Source organism: Carcharodon carcharias, chromosome 7 (assembly GCF_017639515.1).
Source record: "Carcharodon carcharias isolate sCarCar2 chromosome 7, sCarCar2.pri, whole genome shotgun sequence".
NCBI lineage: Eukaryota > Metazoa > Chordata > Chondrichthyes > Lamniformes > Lamnidae > Carcharodon > Carcharodon carcharias.
In genome coordinates this window covers 126,094,277-126,115,326 of record NC_054473.1, presented here as the reverse complement: position 1 = coordinate 126,115,326, position 21,050 = coordinate 126,094,277, and the positions used below count along the sequence as shown (strand labels likewise).

General features: G+C 43.1%; 1 protein-coding gene across 2 annotated transcripts in view; it reads right to left on the bottom strand.

Annotated features, from left to right (window-relative positions):
• The window catches only part of rspry1 (ring finger and SPRY domain containing 1), a 74,553-nt gene extending 65,817 nt beyond the window's left edge, over positions 1-8,736 (bottom strand). For both annotated transcript variants that reach the window (XM_041192111.1, XM_041192112.1), the window contains exon 1: positions 7,866-8,736. In XM_041192111.1, coding sequence (XP_041048045.1) covers positions 7,866-8,311 — 446 coding nt within the window. In that variant the 5' untranslated portion in view covers positions 8,312-8,736. The remainder of the gene's footprint in view (positions 1-7,865) is intronic.
• Positions 8,737-21,050: the final 12,314 nt, after the last annotated feature.

Here is a 21,050-nt window from a genome sequence, read left to right as displayed (position 1 = left end):
AACCCAAATGGTGTGTTCAAGTTGTTGTCTTCTATTTATGTCCATATTTCAGCAGGAATCACCAAATATCAGTATTTCCCTGCCTTAACCCAATTATAATGCTTCTGCCAATGTTTCAGTCAAGATGAAGTAATAGTAGAGAAAGTGGTCTTTATGTTTCACTACCTTAACTATAGGAGCCAGAATTATGATAAACTTGATAGCAAATACATTACAGAAACAAAACTTTAGATGCAAGGGTGCGCAACAGCAAATAAATATTTTTAATACCGGAACTTTGCAAAATTTTACCCCAGTTCGAAGATGGGTAAATAGAGCTTAATGTGGAGGTGTGGTGGAAGACAGAAGGTTGGCCTTCTGTGTTGGAATAGACAACTCCAGAGGTAAAACATGGATTAAGGTTTCAGCAGATGCAGAGGCAGTAATAAAACCATCTCAGTTTTATTGAGTACTACTAGCGCTTTTGGTTCAACTCAGCCAAGGATCCTCTTATGGGTAACTTTTCACTCAGTACAGTACTTCCTAAGATCATAAGAAAGAGTGGGCCAGTCAACCCCTTGAGCCTGTTCTGCCATTCAATAAGATCATGGCTGATCGGATTGTGGTCTAAACTCCACTTTGGTATCTGCCTCCCCTAACCCTCAATTCCCTTGTAGATCAAATATCTGTTTAACTCTGCCTTGAATAAACTCAATGACCCAGCCCTCAGTGCTCTGAGGCAAAGAATTCCAAAGATTAACAACCCTCAGAAGAAATTCCTCCTCAACTCTGTCCTAAACGGGATACCCTTTTCAACTATGCCCATGAGTTGTAAATATCCCAAGGGGAAACATCCTCCAAGCATCTACCCCATCAAGTCCCCTCAGAATTTTATATGTTTTAATAAGACCACCTCTCATTCTTCTAAACTCCAACAGAAAAAGTCCCAATCTGCTCAACTTTTCCTCAAAAAACAACCCTTTCATCACAGGAATCAGCCTTGTGAACCTTCACTGGATTGCCAATGCAAGTATATCCCTCCTTAAATAAAACAAAAACTGTACACTGTACTATAGGTGCGGTCTCACTAATGCCCTGTACAGTTGCATCAAGAATTCCCTACTCTTATACTTCAACATCCCATTTGCCTTCCTAATTGTATGCTGTGCCTGCATGCTATCATTTTGAGATTCATGTACAAGGACACTCAGAACACAATGTACTGTAGCATTCTGCAGTCTCTCTCAATTGAATTTATATTCTGCTTTTCCACTCTTTCCACCAATGGACAAGTTCACATGATTTCGACGTTATATTCCATTGTCCAAATTTTTGCCTACTCAATTAACCTATCTATATCTTTTGCAGACTCTGCATCCTCCCGATCTTGCTTTCCAACTTTGTATCAGTAAATTGGTCAACAATACACTCTGTTCCTTCATCCAAGTCATATTAGATCATAAATATGGCGCCAGCATTGATCCCTGTGGTACTCCACTAGTTATTTGCCAACCTGAAAATGACCTATTTATCACAACTCCGTTTCCTGTTAGTTAGCCAAACCTCTACCGTGCCAACATATTATCCCCAACACCATGAGCTCTTCTCTTGTGCAGTCATCAATTGTGGCACCATTGAAATCTCGTTTGGAAATCCAAATATACTTCATCTACTGGTTCCTACTTGTTACAACCTCAAAAGAACTTTAATAAATTCGTCACTAATTCTAAAAGAATGTACACAATAGTCTTGTAGGCATTCAGCACCTGCTGGTTCAATAATATTTTTCAGAGCTAGAATATTAGTTTTTAAAAATTCTCTCTCATGACGTGGGCATCACTGTCAAGGCCAGCATTTAGTGCCCATCCCTAACTGCCCTCAAGCAGATGCATGGGGACACCACCACCTGGAAGCTCCCCTCCAAGCCACTCACCATCCTGACTTGGAAATATATCGCCGTTCCTTCACTGTAGCTGGGTCAAAATCTTGGGACTGCACTGCAGGTGTACCTAACCACATGAACCGCAGCAGTTCAAGACAACAGCTCACCACCACCTCTTCAAGGGCAATTAATGCTGGCCTTGCCAGCCCACATTCCTTGAATGAATAAAAGAGAAAAAAAATTTCAGGTCAAGATGACCCTTCATCAGAACTGTTGAAATGCCATCTTGACCTGAAACAAACTTTGTTTCTCTCTCCACAGATGCTGACTGACCTGATTATTTCCAGCACTTTGTTTTTATTTCAGTCTTCCAGCATCTGCAGCATTTTGCTTTTGTATTGGCATCTGATTTACATACCCAAACAGTAGCCAACCTCTTCAGTAGAGAGGGAGAGACAAATATTTTTTGTTTTAAATCCAAATTTAATTTGAAATAAAAGGGAGAACATTAGAAGCAATGTAAACTTAAAGTTAGCAAATTCAGTTCGCAACACACTCACTGGAGTCAGGTGTAGTGGATTCAAATCCTACTCAAGACTTCAGCACAGGGCTGACACTCAAATACATTAATGAACAAGTACTGCATTGCAAGATTCATCTTTTCAGCTGACAGCGACCCCATCTACTGATTTCTATATTTCAAGTGAACAATTTTTGAAGAGCAGAAAGATTACAATTAATACAGGAGGTCTGTGACAAAATACAAGACAACATTAATAAAGTTGTTGAATGATTGCGTGATTGGCAAAAGTTCATTTTGGTCAAGTGTGAGATAGTACATTTTGCTAAGAATAAGGTGGTCATCATTTCTTGGAAAATAAATGTCTAAATGGGATAGGGGAGCAGAAGGAGTGGGAGGGGAGGCTAAAGATAGAGATGACTAAAAAAAAAATTACACGTTAATAAGGCTATATAAAAAGATACTCGGGGGAGAGAATTGAAAAGCAGATATATGTTATGTTAAACTTGTATAGAACTTTGTGAGCTCACATTTGAGTGCCAAGGACAGTTCTGGTCTCCATATTATAAAATGGAAAAAGAGGAACTGAAGAAGGGGTGAAAAGTTTAATAAATTATAACAGAAGCAAAGAGCTATGCCTATTTAAGGTTGAAATTGGAGCTCTCTTCTCTAGAGGACTGAGGGGGTCACCTGATAAGAGGTGTTAATGATTATGATAGGGTTTGAGGGGTTAGGCACAGAGAAGATATTTCCACTTGCAGGTGAGACCAGAACTACTAGGCCATAAACATAAGATCGTTATTCATAAATTCAACAGGAAATTCAAGAGAAATTTTACTCAAGAGTGTAATTAGAATATGGAACATTACAAACAGCAGAAGTAAAAAGCATAGATGCATTTAAAGGAAGCTAGATAAACCAGAGGGAGAATGAAATAAAAAGAAATGTTGATGGGGTCAGATGAAGTAGGGTGTAACAAGGTTTGTCAGGAGCATATCGACTGTTGGGCCAAACAGCCTGTTTCAGTGCTGTAAACACTATGCAATACATTCTACTTCTAGCCGTTTGGTAGTATTTTAGTATTGCTGAAAAAAAGAGACATGTCTCAGCTTTTCGTCTTGCACTCATCAGGCCACATGCAAGAATACCTGTATAAGGGGAAAAACAACAATTTATATTGTATGTGAAGAGAGTGAACAGCTACCCTAATCAGATCATTTCACACTGTATCATGCAAGCTCATGAACGGGCCCAAAGTCATCACTTTTGGCCCTGGAAAGTGTGCAGTCTACCTCAGATTATCCTGGAAGGGCAAGGTTTCTCAAAAATTTGAGCAACAGGTGAAGCTAGCTGTTTCACACTGTTACTATGCATTAGCAACACAAGTGTTATTCTCCATTAACGGGATGTTGCCGTCAAGCCAAAAAGACGTTCTGCCTATCACACAAATAAGTAATATGAATTTCAGTGCCAGTGTGATGCTAGGTATGTAGGTCATATGTCTCAAAGACTGTCAGATTGTATCAAACAGCACGTCCCAGCCGCTGTTCACAATGGGCAGGGTACAGATCTTACCCAACCAGCCCATGTCTGCAAAGCTCAAAATAGTGTCCAACATTACAACATTGTGATCTTGCAATTGGGCAACATTTGCGAAACAATCTTCAATGGGCTAAGAATTATGCTGACAACCAATTTAAGATTGTCAGTCAGGTTCCTAATTGCATGTACTGGAAGCTACATATATTGATACACAGGCCCTGTTCTTTGCAGACAAAAAACATGTAGGTACACTGCACCTGTTTCAGCTAAACAAAATAAGTGACAGCCATTCACTGACTAATTTTTTAGAAATGATCTGATTAGGGTAGCTGTTCACTCTCTTCACATACAGTATAAATTGTTGTTTTCCTCCTTATACAGGTATTCTTGCGAGTGTTCTGATGAGTGCAAGACTTAAAGCTTAGATGTGGCTCTTTTTTTTCAGCAATACATTCTACTTCAAAATAACCCATTGTTTGTAAAGCACTTAAGACATCTGAGGTATTCTATGCATGTGGGAACAAAATGCCACATTTAAAAGATCACTAGCACTCAAAAAATCAGTTACAACCTATGCAGAGTCAATATATCTTACAAAATTGCATTTCACAAATTATAAACATGGGTTTTAATAATGCCTGCAAGTCCTCATTAACCCTTCCATCTGCTCAATACATCGAAGATACATCACACTGCACAATCTCTTTTAGATTTTCCAGGTAATTCTGTTTCTGTTTTAGATAACACTGGCCCACATAAATTTTGTTTGACACAGCAAAGTCTTCATTACATGAAACTGAACAGAAAACGGGCCATACAGCCCAACTAGTCTATGGCTGTGCTTATGCTGCAGACAAGTTTTGCACTCTAAATTAGCTCTTTCCACCTTGCTCCCATGTTCCTCTATCTCAGATAAAAGCAAAATACTGCGGATGCTGGAAATCTAAAACAAAAACAATTGCTGGAGAAACTCAGCAGGTCTGACAGCATCTGTGGAGAGAAAGACAGAGTTAACATTTCGCGTATGTATGACTCTTCTTCTTCAAAAGTGAGTTTTTCCAACAAGTTTTGTTTTTGTTCCTCTATCTCAAGCTTTGAGTGAGAGTCAAATCTCTCTACTGCGCCAATACTATCTGCTTCAAACCCTTCAAGCAACAAATTCCATATTTTCACCACCATGTATCGAGAAATGGTAATTGGCTGTAGTCACAAAAGACCGTAGGCTTCTATCCATGACAGAGACACAATTAGTTATATGGTTTGAGGGGCATCGCTCCGCAACAAGCATGGATCAAGGCTACCACAGCCAGTATCGGGATTGAACCAATGCTGTTGGTGTCAATCTGCACAACACCTAGTCCACTGAGCTAAACAACCCCCACATCATGCACAGAAATTTCTCTTAAATTCTTTATCTGATCCAATTTTGACAACACCTCACAACTAGAAAAACTGTATAAGTAGAAATAATTTGGCAACAGCAGCTATATTTTACTCATCCAAGAATTAGTAGCTGTATAATACTGCACTATATAAATCAGCAATTGAGTCAAATGTAACACTTAAAATAAATTTAATTTGCACGATAACTATCCAGATGCAATTTTACAGCAGACTAATAAATTGTGAAGCACTATGACTCAGATGAGTGAACAATTTGCTTTAACATGCTTGTTACTAACTGACCTAATGCAAAATGACAAATTGTTAGTGCCAGAACAGCTGATCTGATCAGATCTGAATGCAATCCTGTGTATCACCTGTTGAGCGGGGCCACCTACTCAGCTCAGCGTTTATGAATCATGACCATTGCAACTCCATTGTGACGCTTTCAAAGAAACCAAAAGTGTGCCTGTCTCATTCTACATCACAGGGATTTTTCTGGTGGCCTGTCAAGCCTGCTCCATCATTCAATACACTTGTAGCTGATCTTAGACTTCAACTTCACTTTCCTGCCTGTTCCCCTTATCCCTCGAATCAGAGAGATCAAAATTCTGTCTATCACAATCTTAAACATTTCAACAATGGAATATCCACAACACTCTGGAGTGGACAATTCCGAGATTCACAACCCTTCAAGAGAAGAAATTTCTCATCATAATACTAAATGATTGGCGCCTTATCCCGAGGTTGTGTCCACTTGTCTTAGATTGCCCAGCCTAGTGAAACTTTACTCTACTGCTCTAAAAGCAAGTAGATCCTTCATTAATTATGGATGCCTAAGCTGCACACAGTACTCCAGTATGGTCTCACCAAAGCCCTGTACAATTGAAGCAAGGCTTCCTTACTCTTGTAATAAAGACAAACATGCCATTTGCTTTCCTAATTGCTTGGTGTACTTGCATGCTAACTTTTTGCCCTTGTACAAGTATACCCAAGTCTCTCTAAGATCAACACTTACAAGTTTCACGCTTTTTAAAAATATTCTGTTTTTTTCTTATTACCAAAGCAAATAATCTCACACTTGCCCACATTATACTCCATCTGCCACTTGTTTCCTATTAATTTAACCTGTCTATATCTCTTTACAACCTGTGTGCCCTCCTGACAGCTTACATTTCCACCTAGCTTTGTATCATCAGCAAACTTAGATTACATTACTCTGTCTCTTCATCCAAGTCATTAATATAGGTCGTAAATAGCAAAGGCCCCAGCACTGAACCTTATGGCACTCCACCACTCTCAGCCTGCCAACTTGAAAGCTCAGTTCCTGTCCGTCAACCAATCCTCTATCCATGCTAGTATATTACTGCCAACTCCAGCAGCCTTTATCTTGCAGGTTAACCTTGTGTGCCGCATTATCCCAAAAGCCTTTTGGAAATCCAGGTATGGTACATCTACAAGTTCCCAGGCTTGGCCTAAATAGCCAAGTGGTTATGGTACTGGGCTTGTAACCCCAAGATCAAGAGTTCAAATCTCACAATGGCAAACTATGAAACAATGTAACTTCATCTGAAACAGATGGAAACAGGTTTACTCAAAAGAGTATCAAGAGTTCAAATCTCACAATGGCAAACTATGAAACAATGTAACTTCATCTGAATAGGAACAGATGGAAATGTGTTTGTACTCGAAAGAGTTACAAGTTCCCCTTTATCTGCCTTTCTAGTTACATGCTCAAAAAAAACTAATATTTGTCAAACATGATTTACTTTTTCTAAAACTGCTGTTGACTTTGTCTGATCATACTTCCATTTAAGTGCATTAAGACTTCCAGATTCCAGCACTTTCCTGATGACTGATATCAGGCTAACTGGCTTGTAGTTCCCCATTTTCTCTCCCTCCTTTCTTGAATAACTGTTACATTTGCTGACACCCAATTTTCTGGAACCGTTTCAGAATCTGGGGAATTCTGGAAAATCTTTGCCACTGCAGCTATTTTTTAGAAGCACGGGTTAGGTTTGGGGATGTAAGATTTTAGTCCAAGTTTCTCCAGTTCTTTTCTCTACTGATATATCAGTAGAGAAAAGAACTGGAGAAACTTGGACTAAAATCTTAATTTCCTCAACACAAACACAGGATTTCAAATTGCCACACCAGCTTACTGTAAAATGTTTTGGGTAAATGCTGTACATTATATTATAACTGACAAGCCACAGCGTTGGTTTCAAAACTCCAAAAAAATGAAGAGAAAGTAAGCCTGACTGACTCGGGGATCCCTGACAACACACGGCCAACTTGAGCCCAAATGATAGAAAAGGCTAAGCAAGTAATTTCTAACATTCGAACACAGAATTTTGAAGAACACTATTATAAAAACAGTGGCCAAATTCTCCTGGGGAATCAGGCCTTTCTGAATTATGCGTTTTAGCCGAAATCAACGTGCAGCTTGAAGGGCTTCCAGACTTTCCCCGCGGATGCAGCAGGAGGGGAGCAAACAGGCTGGCTAGTATCAGCGGCGGGTCTGAGATCCCAATCTGGGAAAGGAGGTCTGCCACTTACTTGTCCACCAATGTACGAATGACGGCCAGCGTATCCAACACCAGGCCGTCCACATTCTGCTTCTTCCTGCGAGGTTCGTGAGGGCCCCGTCCCCTCCTGGGCGGCCTGACCGGGTCCCGGGAGCGGCTCCTGGGCTCGCCCTCGGCGTTATTGCTATGGTGGTGGCGAGGATGGTGATGGTGGTGGTGATGTGAAGACGACGACGACGAAAGAGAAGGCGGGTGTCGACGCTCAGCTGCTCCGAGCTCGCCCGGAGGGCCCGGGTTCTCCTCGGCATCGCTGCCGTCCCGGCACACGCAACTATTGCCCATCCGGCCTATGGCGTCGGACTCGGCTGCGATGGCGGGGGAGGAGGCCACGGCAGCGCCGGGTGGCTCCGGAGAAAGCAGTAACCCTCGCACCAGGCTCCGAGTAGCGTGGAAGACGGTCCAGGCCGCTACGATCATCTAGGAAGGCCGCCGCCGCGATATGGTCACCATCCTGTCTCCCCACCCTGGGGGTGGGGGAAGCGCCGCCTCTCACTCCTGCTCTAACCGCGCACACCGGAGACAACGCACCGGGCTGCCCGCCATCTTAACTCCGCCACCCCAACCGACGGACAGAGGACAGCCGCCGCCGACATTTTTTAAATAAAACGGCAGCCTTCCCAAAAACAATAAGTATGCCGATCACCGGGAAGAACAACAATAACTTCCACTTCCGGCAGACTACCGAGGCCTAAATGTTTATTCCACCAGCGAGCCTGGGAACCGAACCCGTCACCGTTCGCTTTGGGCCGCCGCCCGCTGCTGACGGTTTATTTGCAAAAGGCCCGCGCCGTTCCCCGAACCTCCGGCCACTCTGATTGGCTGCGAATGCCGTCTCGCTCGCGTCCGTGCGGAGAAAGCTTGCTGCGCCTGCGCCAATTCCCTCAAAGTTAATTTGCATCAGTTCAATCCCTTGGTTTTATTTTAATCAATAAATTATTTTGAGTGGGGCAAAGGAGAAAAGAAAGCGATCGCATATTTATTAGTTGGGTTTGGATTGCTGTTTGATATAAAAGTCCATCCATGATATCACAATCGGTGCGTGCCTCGGCTCAGAGAGGGTTGAGGGAACGTTTTGTTCCAGTGTTTATTATTGTCACTACTACAAGCAGCAAGGACTCCAGTGCGCAGTCCATGCTGAAAATAATATATGAATTAATTTGTTAAGTTTTCTTTCGTATTTTCTTATTAATTGGACGTTAAAAAGAGAGCACTTTTATGTTTTGGGGGTGCATGGTAATTGGGGTTAATGATACTGGGGCAAGCCAATCTCTCCTGACGAAAAATACGAACAGGCTCTGGAGCCTGCTCCTCCATTCATTAAGATTGTGGCAGAACTGTTAGATCAGTTTGCCCTATCTCTCAATCCCTTGATTCCCTGAGTTCCCAAAAATCTATCAATTTCAATCTTGAATATAGTCAATGACCACCGACAGTCCTCTGGGGTAGAGAATTCCAAAGATTCACAATCCTCTGAGTAAAGAAATTTCCCCTCATCTCAGTCCAAAATTGCCAACTCTCTATCCTGAGACTGACCCCTGATTTTAAACTCTCTTGCCAGAGGAAACAGCCTCTTCTCCACCCAGTCAAGCCTTTAAACAACATTATATCTTTTAATGAAATAAGAACATGAAAAATAGGAGCAGGAATAGACCATATAGCCCTTCTAGCCTGCTCTGACATTCAGTATGATTGTAGCTGATCCCATGTCTCAACTCCACTTCCCTGCCACTCCCCATAATACTTGACTCTCTGAGAGACCAAAAATCTTATCTGTCTCAGTCTTGAATATAACCAATGATGGAGCATCCACAACCTACTGGGGTATAAAATTCTAAAGATTCATCTTTTGAGTGAAGATATTTCTCTTCTCTCAGTCCTAAATAAACAGTCCCGTATGCTCAGATTGTGTACCTGTGTACTAGATTCATCAACCAGGAAAAACAACCTCTCAGTCCCTGTAAAACCCCTTCAAAAATATAGGTTTCAATGAGGTCACCTTTCTTCTGAACGCCAGAGACCATAGGCCCAACATATCCAATCTCTCATCATAGGGCAGGAATCAATCTCGTGAACATTTGCTGTACTGCCTCCAAGGCTAGACAAGTATATCCTTCCTTAGATACGGAGGCCAGATTTGCCTCACCTTTTGTGTGGGACCTTATCGAGTGCCCTTTGGAAACCTGAATATACTACATCTATTGCTGCCCATTTCCTGCCCTACTAGCTACATTCGCAAAAAACTCAAATAAATTTGTGAGACAGGATTTCCCTTCCGTAAAGCCATAATCATATTGGGCAGAATATAACCCTTGTCGGGCGGGGGCAGTGGGGAAGCTGACCCCTGCCCACGATCGAAGCCAGATCGTGATTTCACGCTGGTGGGCCAATTAAGACCCACCCAGCGTGAAGCACGAGCAGTAGCGCTCAACAATGCCTGTGTCTGGTGGGGGTGGGGGCTAGTGAGGTGGGGGGGGTGGGTGGGCGAACGGGACAAACGTGAACTTCCTGCATGCGTGCACTTGAAAATCTCCCTGAGGCAGCTCTGTGCCTCAGGGAGATGATGAGTTTTTTTTAAAAGATAATAAAGATTTGAAAATTGTTATAAAACATATCCCCTCATGTGACTCTGTTACATGAGCAGGGACATGTTATTAATTAAATTTTAAAGTTTTTATTTTATTTTTATTTGCTTTTGCCTGTGGATGAGGTTTCCTAAAAAGTGCAAAGGCCACTTGGCCTTTTTGCCTGCCCGCCAACCGTACAAGCAGCGAAAAATATAAGTCAGTTGAGACTTGAATGGCCTTAACAGGCCTTTTAATTGTGGGTGGGCATGCTGCTGATCCCTGCCTGCGCCCACTGCCTAAAAAATTGCATGACTGCGCATTGACGTTGGGACACTTGCCCAATGTCAATATGCGTCAGTTTACGCTCACGCGGATCGGGCGTGCACCCATCCACCAAGGTAAAAATTTTGCCCACAATGATTTTCTAAAGTGCATTGTAAAGACTTATTTATTAATAGATCCCAGTACTTTCCTGATGACTGATACCACATTAACTGGCCTGTAGTTCCCTGTTTTCTCTTTTCCTCCTCTCTTGAATAGCAGTACTACATTTTCTAACTTTCAATCCCCTGTGACCATTCTAGAATATAGGGATTTTTGAAAAATCATGACCAGTGTATTCAGCATCTTTGCAGCTACCCTTTTTAGAGCTCGAGGATTTAGATGTAGATCATCTCTCCAGAGAGTATAGGCCCAGTCTATTAAAGCTCTCCTCATAAGACAAGCCTCTCAACCCAGGAAATAACCTGGTGACCCCTCATTGTATCAATTTGAGAGAAGTATATCCTTCTTTACATAAGAGTCCAAAGCTATACACAGCATCCCATGTGTGGTCTCATCAAAGCCCTATACAATTAGACCAAGACTTACTTGCTCTTATAGGCCAACCCCCGGAACAAAGATTAACATAGTATTTGTCTTCCTAATTGCTTGTTGTACCTGCATGTTAACTTTTTGTGTTTTGTGTACAAGGACACACAAATCCCTCTGAATACCAACAGTTAGTAGCCTCATTCCTTTAAAAAAAAATTCTGCTTTTTCATTCTTCTTACCAAAATAGATAATTTAGCCCTTTCCCACAAAATATTTCATCTGCCACCTCCTTGCCCAATCACAACTGAACTTTCTCCCTTTGCAGCTTCTTTTTGTCCTCCTCACAGCTGACTTTTCCACATGGCTTTGTATTGTCAGCAAACCTCGGTAAATTAGTCAGAGTTAGAGAATAGGCCATAAACATTTTTATAAAAACAAAACCCAAGCTGATGTGTAACTGATTTGAGCATTAATTTCAGAGAAATTCTGATCAATTACATCTCACAGCCTTAAAGGGTCACACTGCAGCACTGTTGTTTACATGGTATAATGCTTCTGTCATTATTGTTTTTTTAAAACAGTATATCCAGTCATTTACCATGAGAAGCACTGTGGAAGATTCACTAATACAGTAAAAAGCTAAATTTATACATTGCCTAGAACTAATGAAAACAGCATTGCTGAAGTAGGAATATTATTTGCTGCTCAGCAGTGCCTCCATGGTGTGCTTTTCAAGAAACATTGCTTGTGTATCTTTTGTAAATAGATACAACATTAGAAACATAGAATCTTATACAACAAGAAGGGCCATTCGTTCCACCAAAAGTGCCCCAGTGTTTTTCTCCATGTGAATCACCAAGTCGAAACCTCACTTTACACACCCTCTAATATTACCGTTTAAGAAGCAGCTATCTAATTTCCTTTTAAAAAAACAATTTGAGATAAAGAATGCCATAGTCTAACCACCCTTTGTGTGAAATAATTTGTTCCTGACCCCATTTTTGATTCCATGTGATTATTATATGGTTATGCCCCCTTGTTACTTTCTCATTAACCAATGGCAACAATCTGTCACCATTTACCAGTTCTTATGAACTTAAGAGCAAGGAGCAGGAGTAGGCCATTTGGCCCCTCGAGCCTGCTCCGCCATTTAACAAGTTCATAGCTGATCTGATTATAACCTCAAATCTGCATCCCACCTACCCCCAGTAACCTATCATCCCCTTGCTAACCAAGAATCTAACCACCTCTGCCTTAAAAATATTCAAAGACTCTGCTTCCACTACCTTTTCAGGAAGTGAGTTCCAAAGACTCATGATATTCTGAGAGAAAAAATTTCATATCATCTCCATTTTAAACGGGTGACCCCTTATTTTTCAACAGAGACCCCCTAGTTCTAGATTCTCCCACATGAGGAAACATCCAGTCCACATCCACCCTGTCAAGACTCATCAGCATCTTATATGTTTCAATCAAGTTGCCTCTCACTTTTCTAAACTCCAACCTCCAGCAAATTGTCCAACCTTTCCTCATAAGACAACTCACCCATTCCAGGTATTAGTCTGGTGAACCTTCTCTGAACTGCTTCCAACGCATTTACATCCTTCCTAACTCTTCATAATCTTAACCTCAAGCAGGTCACCCCTTAATCATCTTCTCTGTAATAAAAAAAATCCCAATTTCCCAAGTTTAAAAGTAATCCTTTATTCCTGGTAACACCCAAGTGAATTGATGCAACACCTTTCCCATTAATTTTAGGTCAGTTGTGTAACAGGTGCTTAAAATTTTGCACAATACTCCAACTGAGACTTAGGCTGGGATTTTTAGTGCCCATCAGCATTGGACGTGTTCGGTGGTGTGAGCAGACAATATGGCACAATCCAGTTCACGACAGCATGAAACCAGTTTGCAACCGTCTGCTCAGCCCACCAATGGTGGGCCGCATTTCTCAGCATTGGATATTGGGAACCTTACATCTGCATATCATTATAAGGCAGGCCCGCCGGACTTATTCCTACCCTCACTGAATTTTCCACCCATACCGGCAGTAAAACATGCCGATGTGTTTCACAACAGCACATAAGCGACGTGCACCTGGCAAACTACATTTCACTCAGGACCTCAAGGGTTGTTTGCCAACCTACTTCGATCAGCATTCGCAGTCATCAACGCCAAGCTTCACAGACAGCACCACATCACTTTTAAGGGGTCACAGGGCTGCAGGGCTAAGGCTTGCTTGGGGAAGGGGGAGAAGTGGCCTCAGGAAAGGGAAGAGGCTGCAGGGCAAGGGCTGTACTGGGGAAGAGGGGTATCCCAGGGTGTGTGTGGGGGCACATGTTGATCTGTGCAAGTATCCTCAGGTTGGTGAGGGCTGAGGAGGCAGTCTTCAGAGGAGATGAGGCCAGATGGACATGAGAAGGTATGTGTGTGAGAATGGGTGGTGATGTCCCTTGAGCTGGCAGTGAGTGAGATGTCAGTGAATGTGTGATGGGCTTGAGTGTGTGAGTTTAGAGTGATGAGGTGGTTGCCGTACCCTGGCTGCATGGATGAGATCATTCATCCTCTATCTGCATTGGATGACCAATCTATTCTGTGCATCATTGGTACAGATCACCGCTGCCAGCCATGCTGGATTGGTGATGGCGTTGCATGTCCTGCAGCCAGAGCGGGGATAGAGGACATGATGGCGGGCCTCCACAGCATCCAAATGGCATTGCACTGATGCATCATTAAACCTGGAGGGTTTGCCTTTTATAGACATCTTCCCTGCAGTAGTCATGGACTGGAATTCCAGTAGATTTTGCAGCATCCACAATATTTTGCTTTTATTTTATGGAAGCACTGAGATGTGTGCGCGCAGCTGGACTTTAAATATGGTGCCTGGCGTGATGAAGCAGCGAGGTGATGGTGTGGTCGGCAAATGAGAGCCCACCCATCATGGAAACGGCATGTTTCTCAGGAATGCATAAGTAATGCAACGGGTTTGCAACTATACAGCATGAAAACCCGCCATTGCAGCCAATGGCTAAAACGTTTTGCCTGCCTGCTACTGCACTTAGTGGAAATCCACCCTTACAGTCATACAATGATACAACACAGGAGGAAGCTTTTCAATCCATTGTGCCTGTGCTGCCTCTTTGAAAGGGCAATCCAATTTGACCCACTGCTCCACTCACTCCCCACATCCCTGGAAACATTTCATGTTCAACTATTTATCCAATGTCCTTTTGAAAGTCATTACTCAATCTTGTTACAACACTGGACTTTACAAAATGTAAAGATACAAGATATTATGTTTTAAAATGTCTTCTTTAACTTAAGGTGAACCAGAACATTCTGGAAAGGGAGATGATGAGGTCATGTTAAACACCTCCACTTGGAGACAAGCCCATATAATCTGATTGCTGTGGGGAAAGAAACTTAAACAGAAACCTATTTAAATATCAAGTGACAGTATTATAACCTTGGACAGCTGCTTTTTGAAACAGAGAGAGAATGAGAAGATAAATACTGCAGTGCGGAAGAACAAAGCAGCTGCTGCTGTGAAGAGCAGATAAGGACTGTTGTGTTAAACAATCAGGATGGTTGTTGAAACATATTTCAACTCTTTCTTGGACTCGAACTCAAGTTCTGTCGAAGGGTCATGAGGACTCGAAACGTCAACTCTTTTCTTCTCCGCCGATGCTGCCAGACCTGCTGATTTTTTCCAGGTAATTCTGTTTTTGTTTTGGAATCAGGATGGTTGTTGGTTTCCTGTGCAAAAGGAAGGGGACAGTTCCAATTGGATGTTGGGAGATTTAAGGAAAAAAGAGTTGCCAAGGTAGGCCTTGCTGATGAAAGTCAAATCTGCAAGACTCAGACTGAGTGGAATGACTTTCGAAGGACTCTAGAAGTTGAGACCTAGCAAGGCAGGGAGAATTGAGCCTGCTGGAGAGCCGGGAGTAACTTTGGACTTGTTCTTGTAATGCTACAAATCTGCCTGAAGTAGTGTGCTTCACAGTGAAAAGGGTTATAAGATGTATCTCAATTGTATTAGTTGATACAAAAATACCTTTTCGTTACTTTAGTGTATTAGTTGCCTCTAAAGTAATATTTGACCTATGTTGATTTTAGCTTGTTTGTTGCAATAAAAGTCTTAAAATATGAAGTCTTGTCATTCAGTTACTTCCATTGGTTGCTGGGAAATTCATCTCTTTTTAAAGAAGCTATTGGTCTCCACAGGGATCATAGCAATCTTCTTCAACTACTCTTTCAGGCAGTGCATTCCAGAACACAGCAACTTATTGGTACAAACAAAATTCTCCTAATCTTCCCTCTGCGTTCTTTTTCCAATTACTTAACTAACATTACGTACATCTTGAACATTAGCGCCTTATTTTTGAATAGTTTTTTGCTGTCTCCCAGATTAAAGAACCAATGATTCCATTTGGCTTTTATGTAACAGCAACAACACTGAATACTTAGGGGCCAGTCGGAGCAGCAGCGGGAGCAGAGTGGAGCAAACCTGGGGGTGAATGGCGTCAGCGGAGCTTCTTAATAAAGGCCTGAGGGTCGAGGCCCAGATTGAGCCAGTCAGAACAGCAGCTAACCCTAACAGGAAGACTGCCAGAATTCAAAAAGGCTGACAAAAGTGATGTCAACTCAAAGCAGAGAGCTGATTGGTTGGTAGTGGGTAAGTTGTTTTTCTGCACTTTGAAGCTACATTAAGGAAAGTTAAGAGTTCCAGCTTTTTTTTAAAAAGGAAAGAAACTTAAATAAGGGTATTTTAACTAAAGGTATAGTAGGGGAGCTCAGTCCCATGTGTTGCGATGCCTGCAGAATGTGGGAAATGTTAGATGCTCCTGGCAGTCTGGATGAACACATCTGCAGGAAGTGCCACCAGTTTGACCAGCTTGAGTACCAGGTTTTGGAGCTTGAGTGTCGGCTGGAGGCGCAGCAGGCTGAGAGTTATGCGGATAACATGTTTTTATAGGTGGTCACCCTTCATCTTAAGGAAGTGCAGATAGAGAAGGAATGGGTGACCGCCAGTCAGAAGGAGGGAGGCAGGCAGGTAGTCAGGAAAGCCCTAGAGTGCATCTCACTCAAGAACAGTTTTTCTGTGTTGGAAAATGGTGAGAATGACAGTTCCCCTGAGGTGTGCAGCCAGAGCCCAGCTGCACAAGGTGGGAGGGGAAAGAGAGGAAGAGCAATACTTGTAGGAGACTCAATGATGAGGGGTACAGACAGGCATTTCTGTGGCCACAGACATGATTCCAGGATGGTGTGTTGCCTCCCTGGGACCAGGGTCAAGGATGTCACTGAAAGGCTGCAGGGCATTCTGAAGGGGGAACGTGAACAGTCAAAGATCATGGTTCACATTGGCACCAATGACATAGATAGAAAGAGGGATGAGGCCCTGCAACAAGAATTTAGGGAACTAGGTAGCAGATTAAAAAGCAGGATCTCAAAGGTTGTAATCTTTGTATTATTCCCGGTGCCATGTGCTCATGAGTATAGGAATAGGCGGATAGAGCAGATGAATGCGTGACTGAAGAATTGGTGCAGGAGGGAGGACTTTAGATGCCTGGATCATTGGGTCCATTTCTGGGGAACGTGGGACCTGTACAAATCTGCTGGGTTGCAGCTGAACTGGAATGGGACCAACATTCTTTGGTGGGGTGGGGTTTGCTAGTGCTGTTGGTGGGAGTTTAAACTAATTTAGCAGGGGGGTTGGATACGGAGTGGAAATATGGTAGGGAAATATGCACAGAAAGTATAGAAGAAAAACCGTCAGTCTGGAAGGCAGAGCGTTTATAGTCAAGTTAAGGCAGAAGGGAGCATGGCAAGGCTGGATGCCATTTGTTCTAATGCAAGGAGTCTTGCAAGTAAGGCAGATGGGTTGAGGGTGTTGATTAACACATGGGGATATGATACATGGTTGAGGGAGGAGCAGGACTGTCAGCTCAATATTCTGGGTTATAGAAACTTCAGGCGAGAATATAGGGGCAGTGTAAAAGAAGAGGTGGTGTCACAATATTGATCAAGCAGTCAGTTACTGCAATAAGGAGGGATGATTTCTTAGAAGGTTCCTCAAATGAGGCCATATGGGTAGAACTTAAAAACAAAAAGGGGGAAATCACATTGCTGGATGTGTACTATGGACCCCCAAACAGTCAAGGAGAGATTGAAGAGCAGATATGTAGGCAAATCTCAGAGAAGTGTAAAAATAATTGGGTAATAATAGTAGGGGATTTCAACTTCCCCAATATTAACTGGGATAGACAAAGTGTGAAAGGCTTAGAGGGGGCAGAATTCTTAAAATGTATCCAGGAGAGCTGTTTAAACCAGTACATAGAAGGTCCTACAAGAGAGAGGGTGGTGCTAGACCTAATTTTAGGGAACAAAGCCAGGGAAGTGGTAGAAGTGTCAGTGGGGGACCACTTCGGTGACAGTGACCATAACTCAGTAAGATTTAAGGTAGTTATGGAAAATGACAAAGATGGAGCGGAAATAAAGGTTCTGAATTGGGGGAAGGCTGATTTTAATATGATAAGACAGGATCTGGCCAAGTGGACTGGGAGCAGCTACTTGGAGGAAAGTCTACATCAGAGCAGTGGGAGCCATTCAAAAAGGAAATAGTGAGTGTGCAGGGCCAACATGTTCTTGTAAAGGTGAAGGGTGGGACCAACAAATCCAGAGAACCCTGGATGTTAAGGAATGTACAGGATAGGATAAGGTAAAAAAGGAAAGCTTATGGTAGATACCGAGGGCTCAAAATAGTGGAAGCCCTAGAGGAGTATAGAAAGTGCAGGGATTACTTAAAAAAGAAAGGAGGAGAACGAAGAGGGGGCATGAAAAAACACTGGCGGGTAAAATAAAGGAAAATCCAAAGGTGTTTTATAAGTACATTAGGGGCAAGAGGATAACCAGGAAAAGAGTAGGGCCCATTAGGGACCAAAGCAACAATCTGTGTGAGGAGCTGGAAGACATGGGTGAGGTTTTAAATGAGAACTTTGCATCTGTACTCACTATAGAGAAGGACAATGCAGGTATAGAAGTCAGGGATGGGGACTGTGATATACTTGAACAAATTAGCATTGAGAGGGAGGAGGTATTAACGGTTTTAGCAAGCTTAGAAGTGGATAAATCCCCAGGCCCAGATGAGATGTATCCCAGGCTGCTGTGGGAGGCAAGGGGGGAGTTTACAGGAGCCCTGAGATTAATTTTCAAATCCTCTCTGGTCACAAGAGAGGTGCCAGAGGACTGGAGGACAGCTAATGTGGTACCATTATTCAAGAAGGGTGATAAGGATAAACCAGGGAACTATAGGCCAATGAATCATTGGTAGGGAAACTTTTGGAAACATTTCTGAGAGACAGAATTAATCTCCACTTGGAGAGTCAAGGATAGTCAGCATGGCTTTGTCAGGGGAGATCATGTCTAACAAATTTGATTTAATTTTTCAAGGAAGTGATTAAGTGTGTAGATGAGGCTAACGCAGTTGATGTAGTCTACATGGACTTCAGTAAGGCTTTTGACAAGGTCTTGAACGGGAAACTGGTCAACAAGGTAAGAGCCCATGGGATCCGGTGCAATTTGACAAATTGAATCCAAAATTGGCTTAGTGGCAGGAGGTAGAGGGTGATGGTCGAAGATTGTTTTTTGTGACGGAAGCTTGTGTCCAGTGGCGTACCACAGAGTTCAGTGTTGCTGTTTGTAGTGTGCATTAATGACCTAGACATGAATGTAGGAGGTATGATCAGTAAGTTCGCAGATGACACGAAACTTGGTGGTGTGGCAAATAGCAAGGAGAAAAGCCTTAGATTACAGGACGATATAGGTGGGCTGGTCAAATGGGCAGAACAGTGGCAAATGGAATTTAATCCTGAAAAGTGTGAGGTGATGCATTTTTGGAGGACTAACAGGGGGCAAGGGAGTACACAATGAATGATAGGACCCTGGAAGTACAGAGGATCAGAGGGACCTTGATGTGCATGTCTATAGATCCTTGAAGGCAGCAGGACAGGTAGATAAGGTGGTTAAGAAGGCATATGGGACACTTGCCTTTATTAGTCGAGGCATTGAATACAAGAGCAGGGAGGTTACGATGAAGCTGTATAAAGCGTTAGGCCACATCTGGAGTACTGTCTGGAGAGGGTGCAGAGGAGATACACTAGGATGTTGTCTGGGCTGGAGTGTTTCAGCTATGAAGAGAGACTAGATAGGATGGGGTTGTTTTCCTTAGAGCAGAGAAGGCAGAGGGGTGACCTGATTGAGGTGTCCAAAATAATGAATGGCATAGATAGGGTAGATCGGAAGAAACTTTTCCCTTTAGTGGAGAGGCCAATAACCAGGAGACATAGATTTAAGGTAAGGGGCAGGAGGCTTAGAGGGGATCTGAGGAAATATTTTTTCACCCAGGGGGCGGTGGTATCTGGAACTCACTGCCTGACAGAGTGATAGAGGTGGGAACCCTCACAACATTTAAGAAGTATTTAGATGAACACCTGAAATGCCACAGCATACAAGGCCACGGGCCAAGTGCTGGAAAATGGGATTAGAGTAGATAGGGGCTTGATGACCAGCACAGACACAATGGGCCATAGGGCCTCTTTCTGTGCTGTAAAACTCTATGGCCAGGATTTTACAGTCGGTGAGCGGGGGTGGGCCCAACACGCCAGCACGTAAAATGATTGGCGGGCAGGCGAGAAGGCCAAGCAGCCTCTACATTTTTTAGGAAACCTCATCCATGAGCGGGATGAGATTTCCTAAAGATTTTACACTTTAAATAAAAATTTTTTATGAAATTTAAAAACATGTCCCATCTCATGTGATACAGTCACATGAGGAGACATGTTTCATTAAATTTTTATTGTATGTATTTATTTTTTTCAAAAGCACTTCAATCTCCCTGAGGCAGCTCCATGAGAATGAAGCCTCATTCGTGTGCATGCACAAAAGTGTGACAAAGTGTTGGAAGGATGAGCAGGATGAGAAGGATGAGCGCATACACGAAAGAGTGCTCGACCCAACTCTCCCTCCTCCCCCTGCCCACACAGGCAGCTCTCAGCACTACCATTTGCATATTATGCTGGGCGGGCTTTAATTGGCTCGCCCACATAAAATGGCAGTGTGGATCTGATCGTGGGTGACGGTCGGCTCTACGACCGCTGCCTCCAAGCCCGACCGATGTGGGAAAAATTCAGGCCTGTGACTCTGTGGGCAGAATTTTGCCGTCAGCGAGCAGGGGGCGGGGCCCGCTTGCCGACGCATCAAATGACACAGGATGACATTGGGCGGAACCCTCGATGTCACTGCGTCCCACTTAAATTTTCAGGAAGGCGTGGGCGCAGCAAAATCAGCTGCGCACCCGCTAGCCTGTCAATGGCCATTTGAGGCCATTGACAGGATCATTTAACCAATTAAAGAACTTACCCGTCCAACCTTAAGGCCATGAGCCCCGGTGGGCAATAGAAAAAACATGAAACCTCATCCACCGGTGGGATGAGGTTTCACGTAGGGTTTTAAAAAGTTTAATAAAGTTTTACTGTGATTTATGAACATGTCCCATTTCATCTCATTGTCACATGAGGGGGACATGTTAGGGAATTTTTTTTTTCTATTTTTAATCTTTTTAACAGCGTAAACGATCTCCCTGATGCAGCACTTAGCCTCAGGGAGATGTGCGCTCTTTCGTGCACATGTGCGAAAGAGTGCACTCTCGCTTTTGGGGAATCCCCCCTCCCGCACAGGAAGTGCATAGCGCTTCCCGCCGGACGTCATACTGGGCGGGCCTTAAT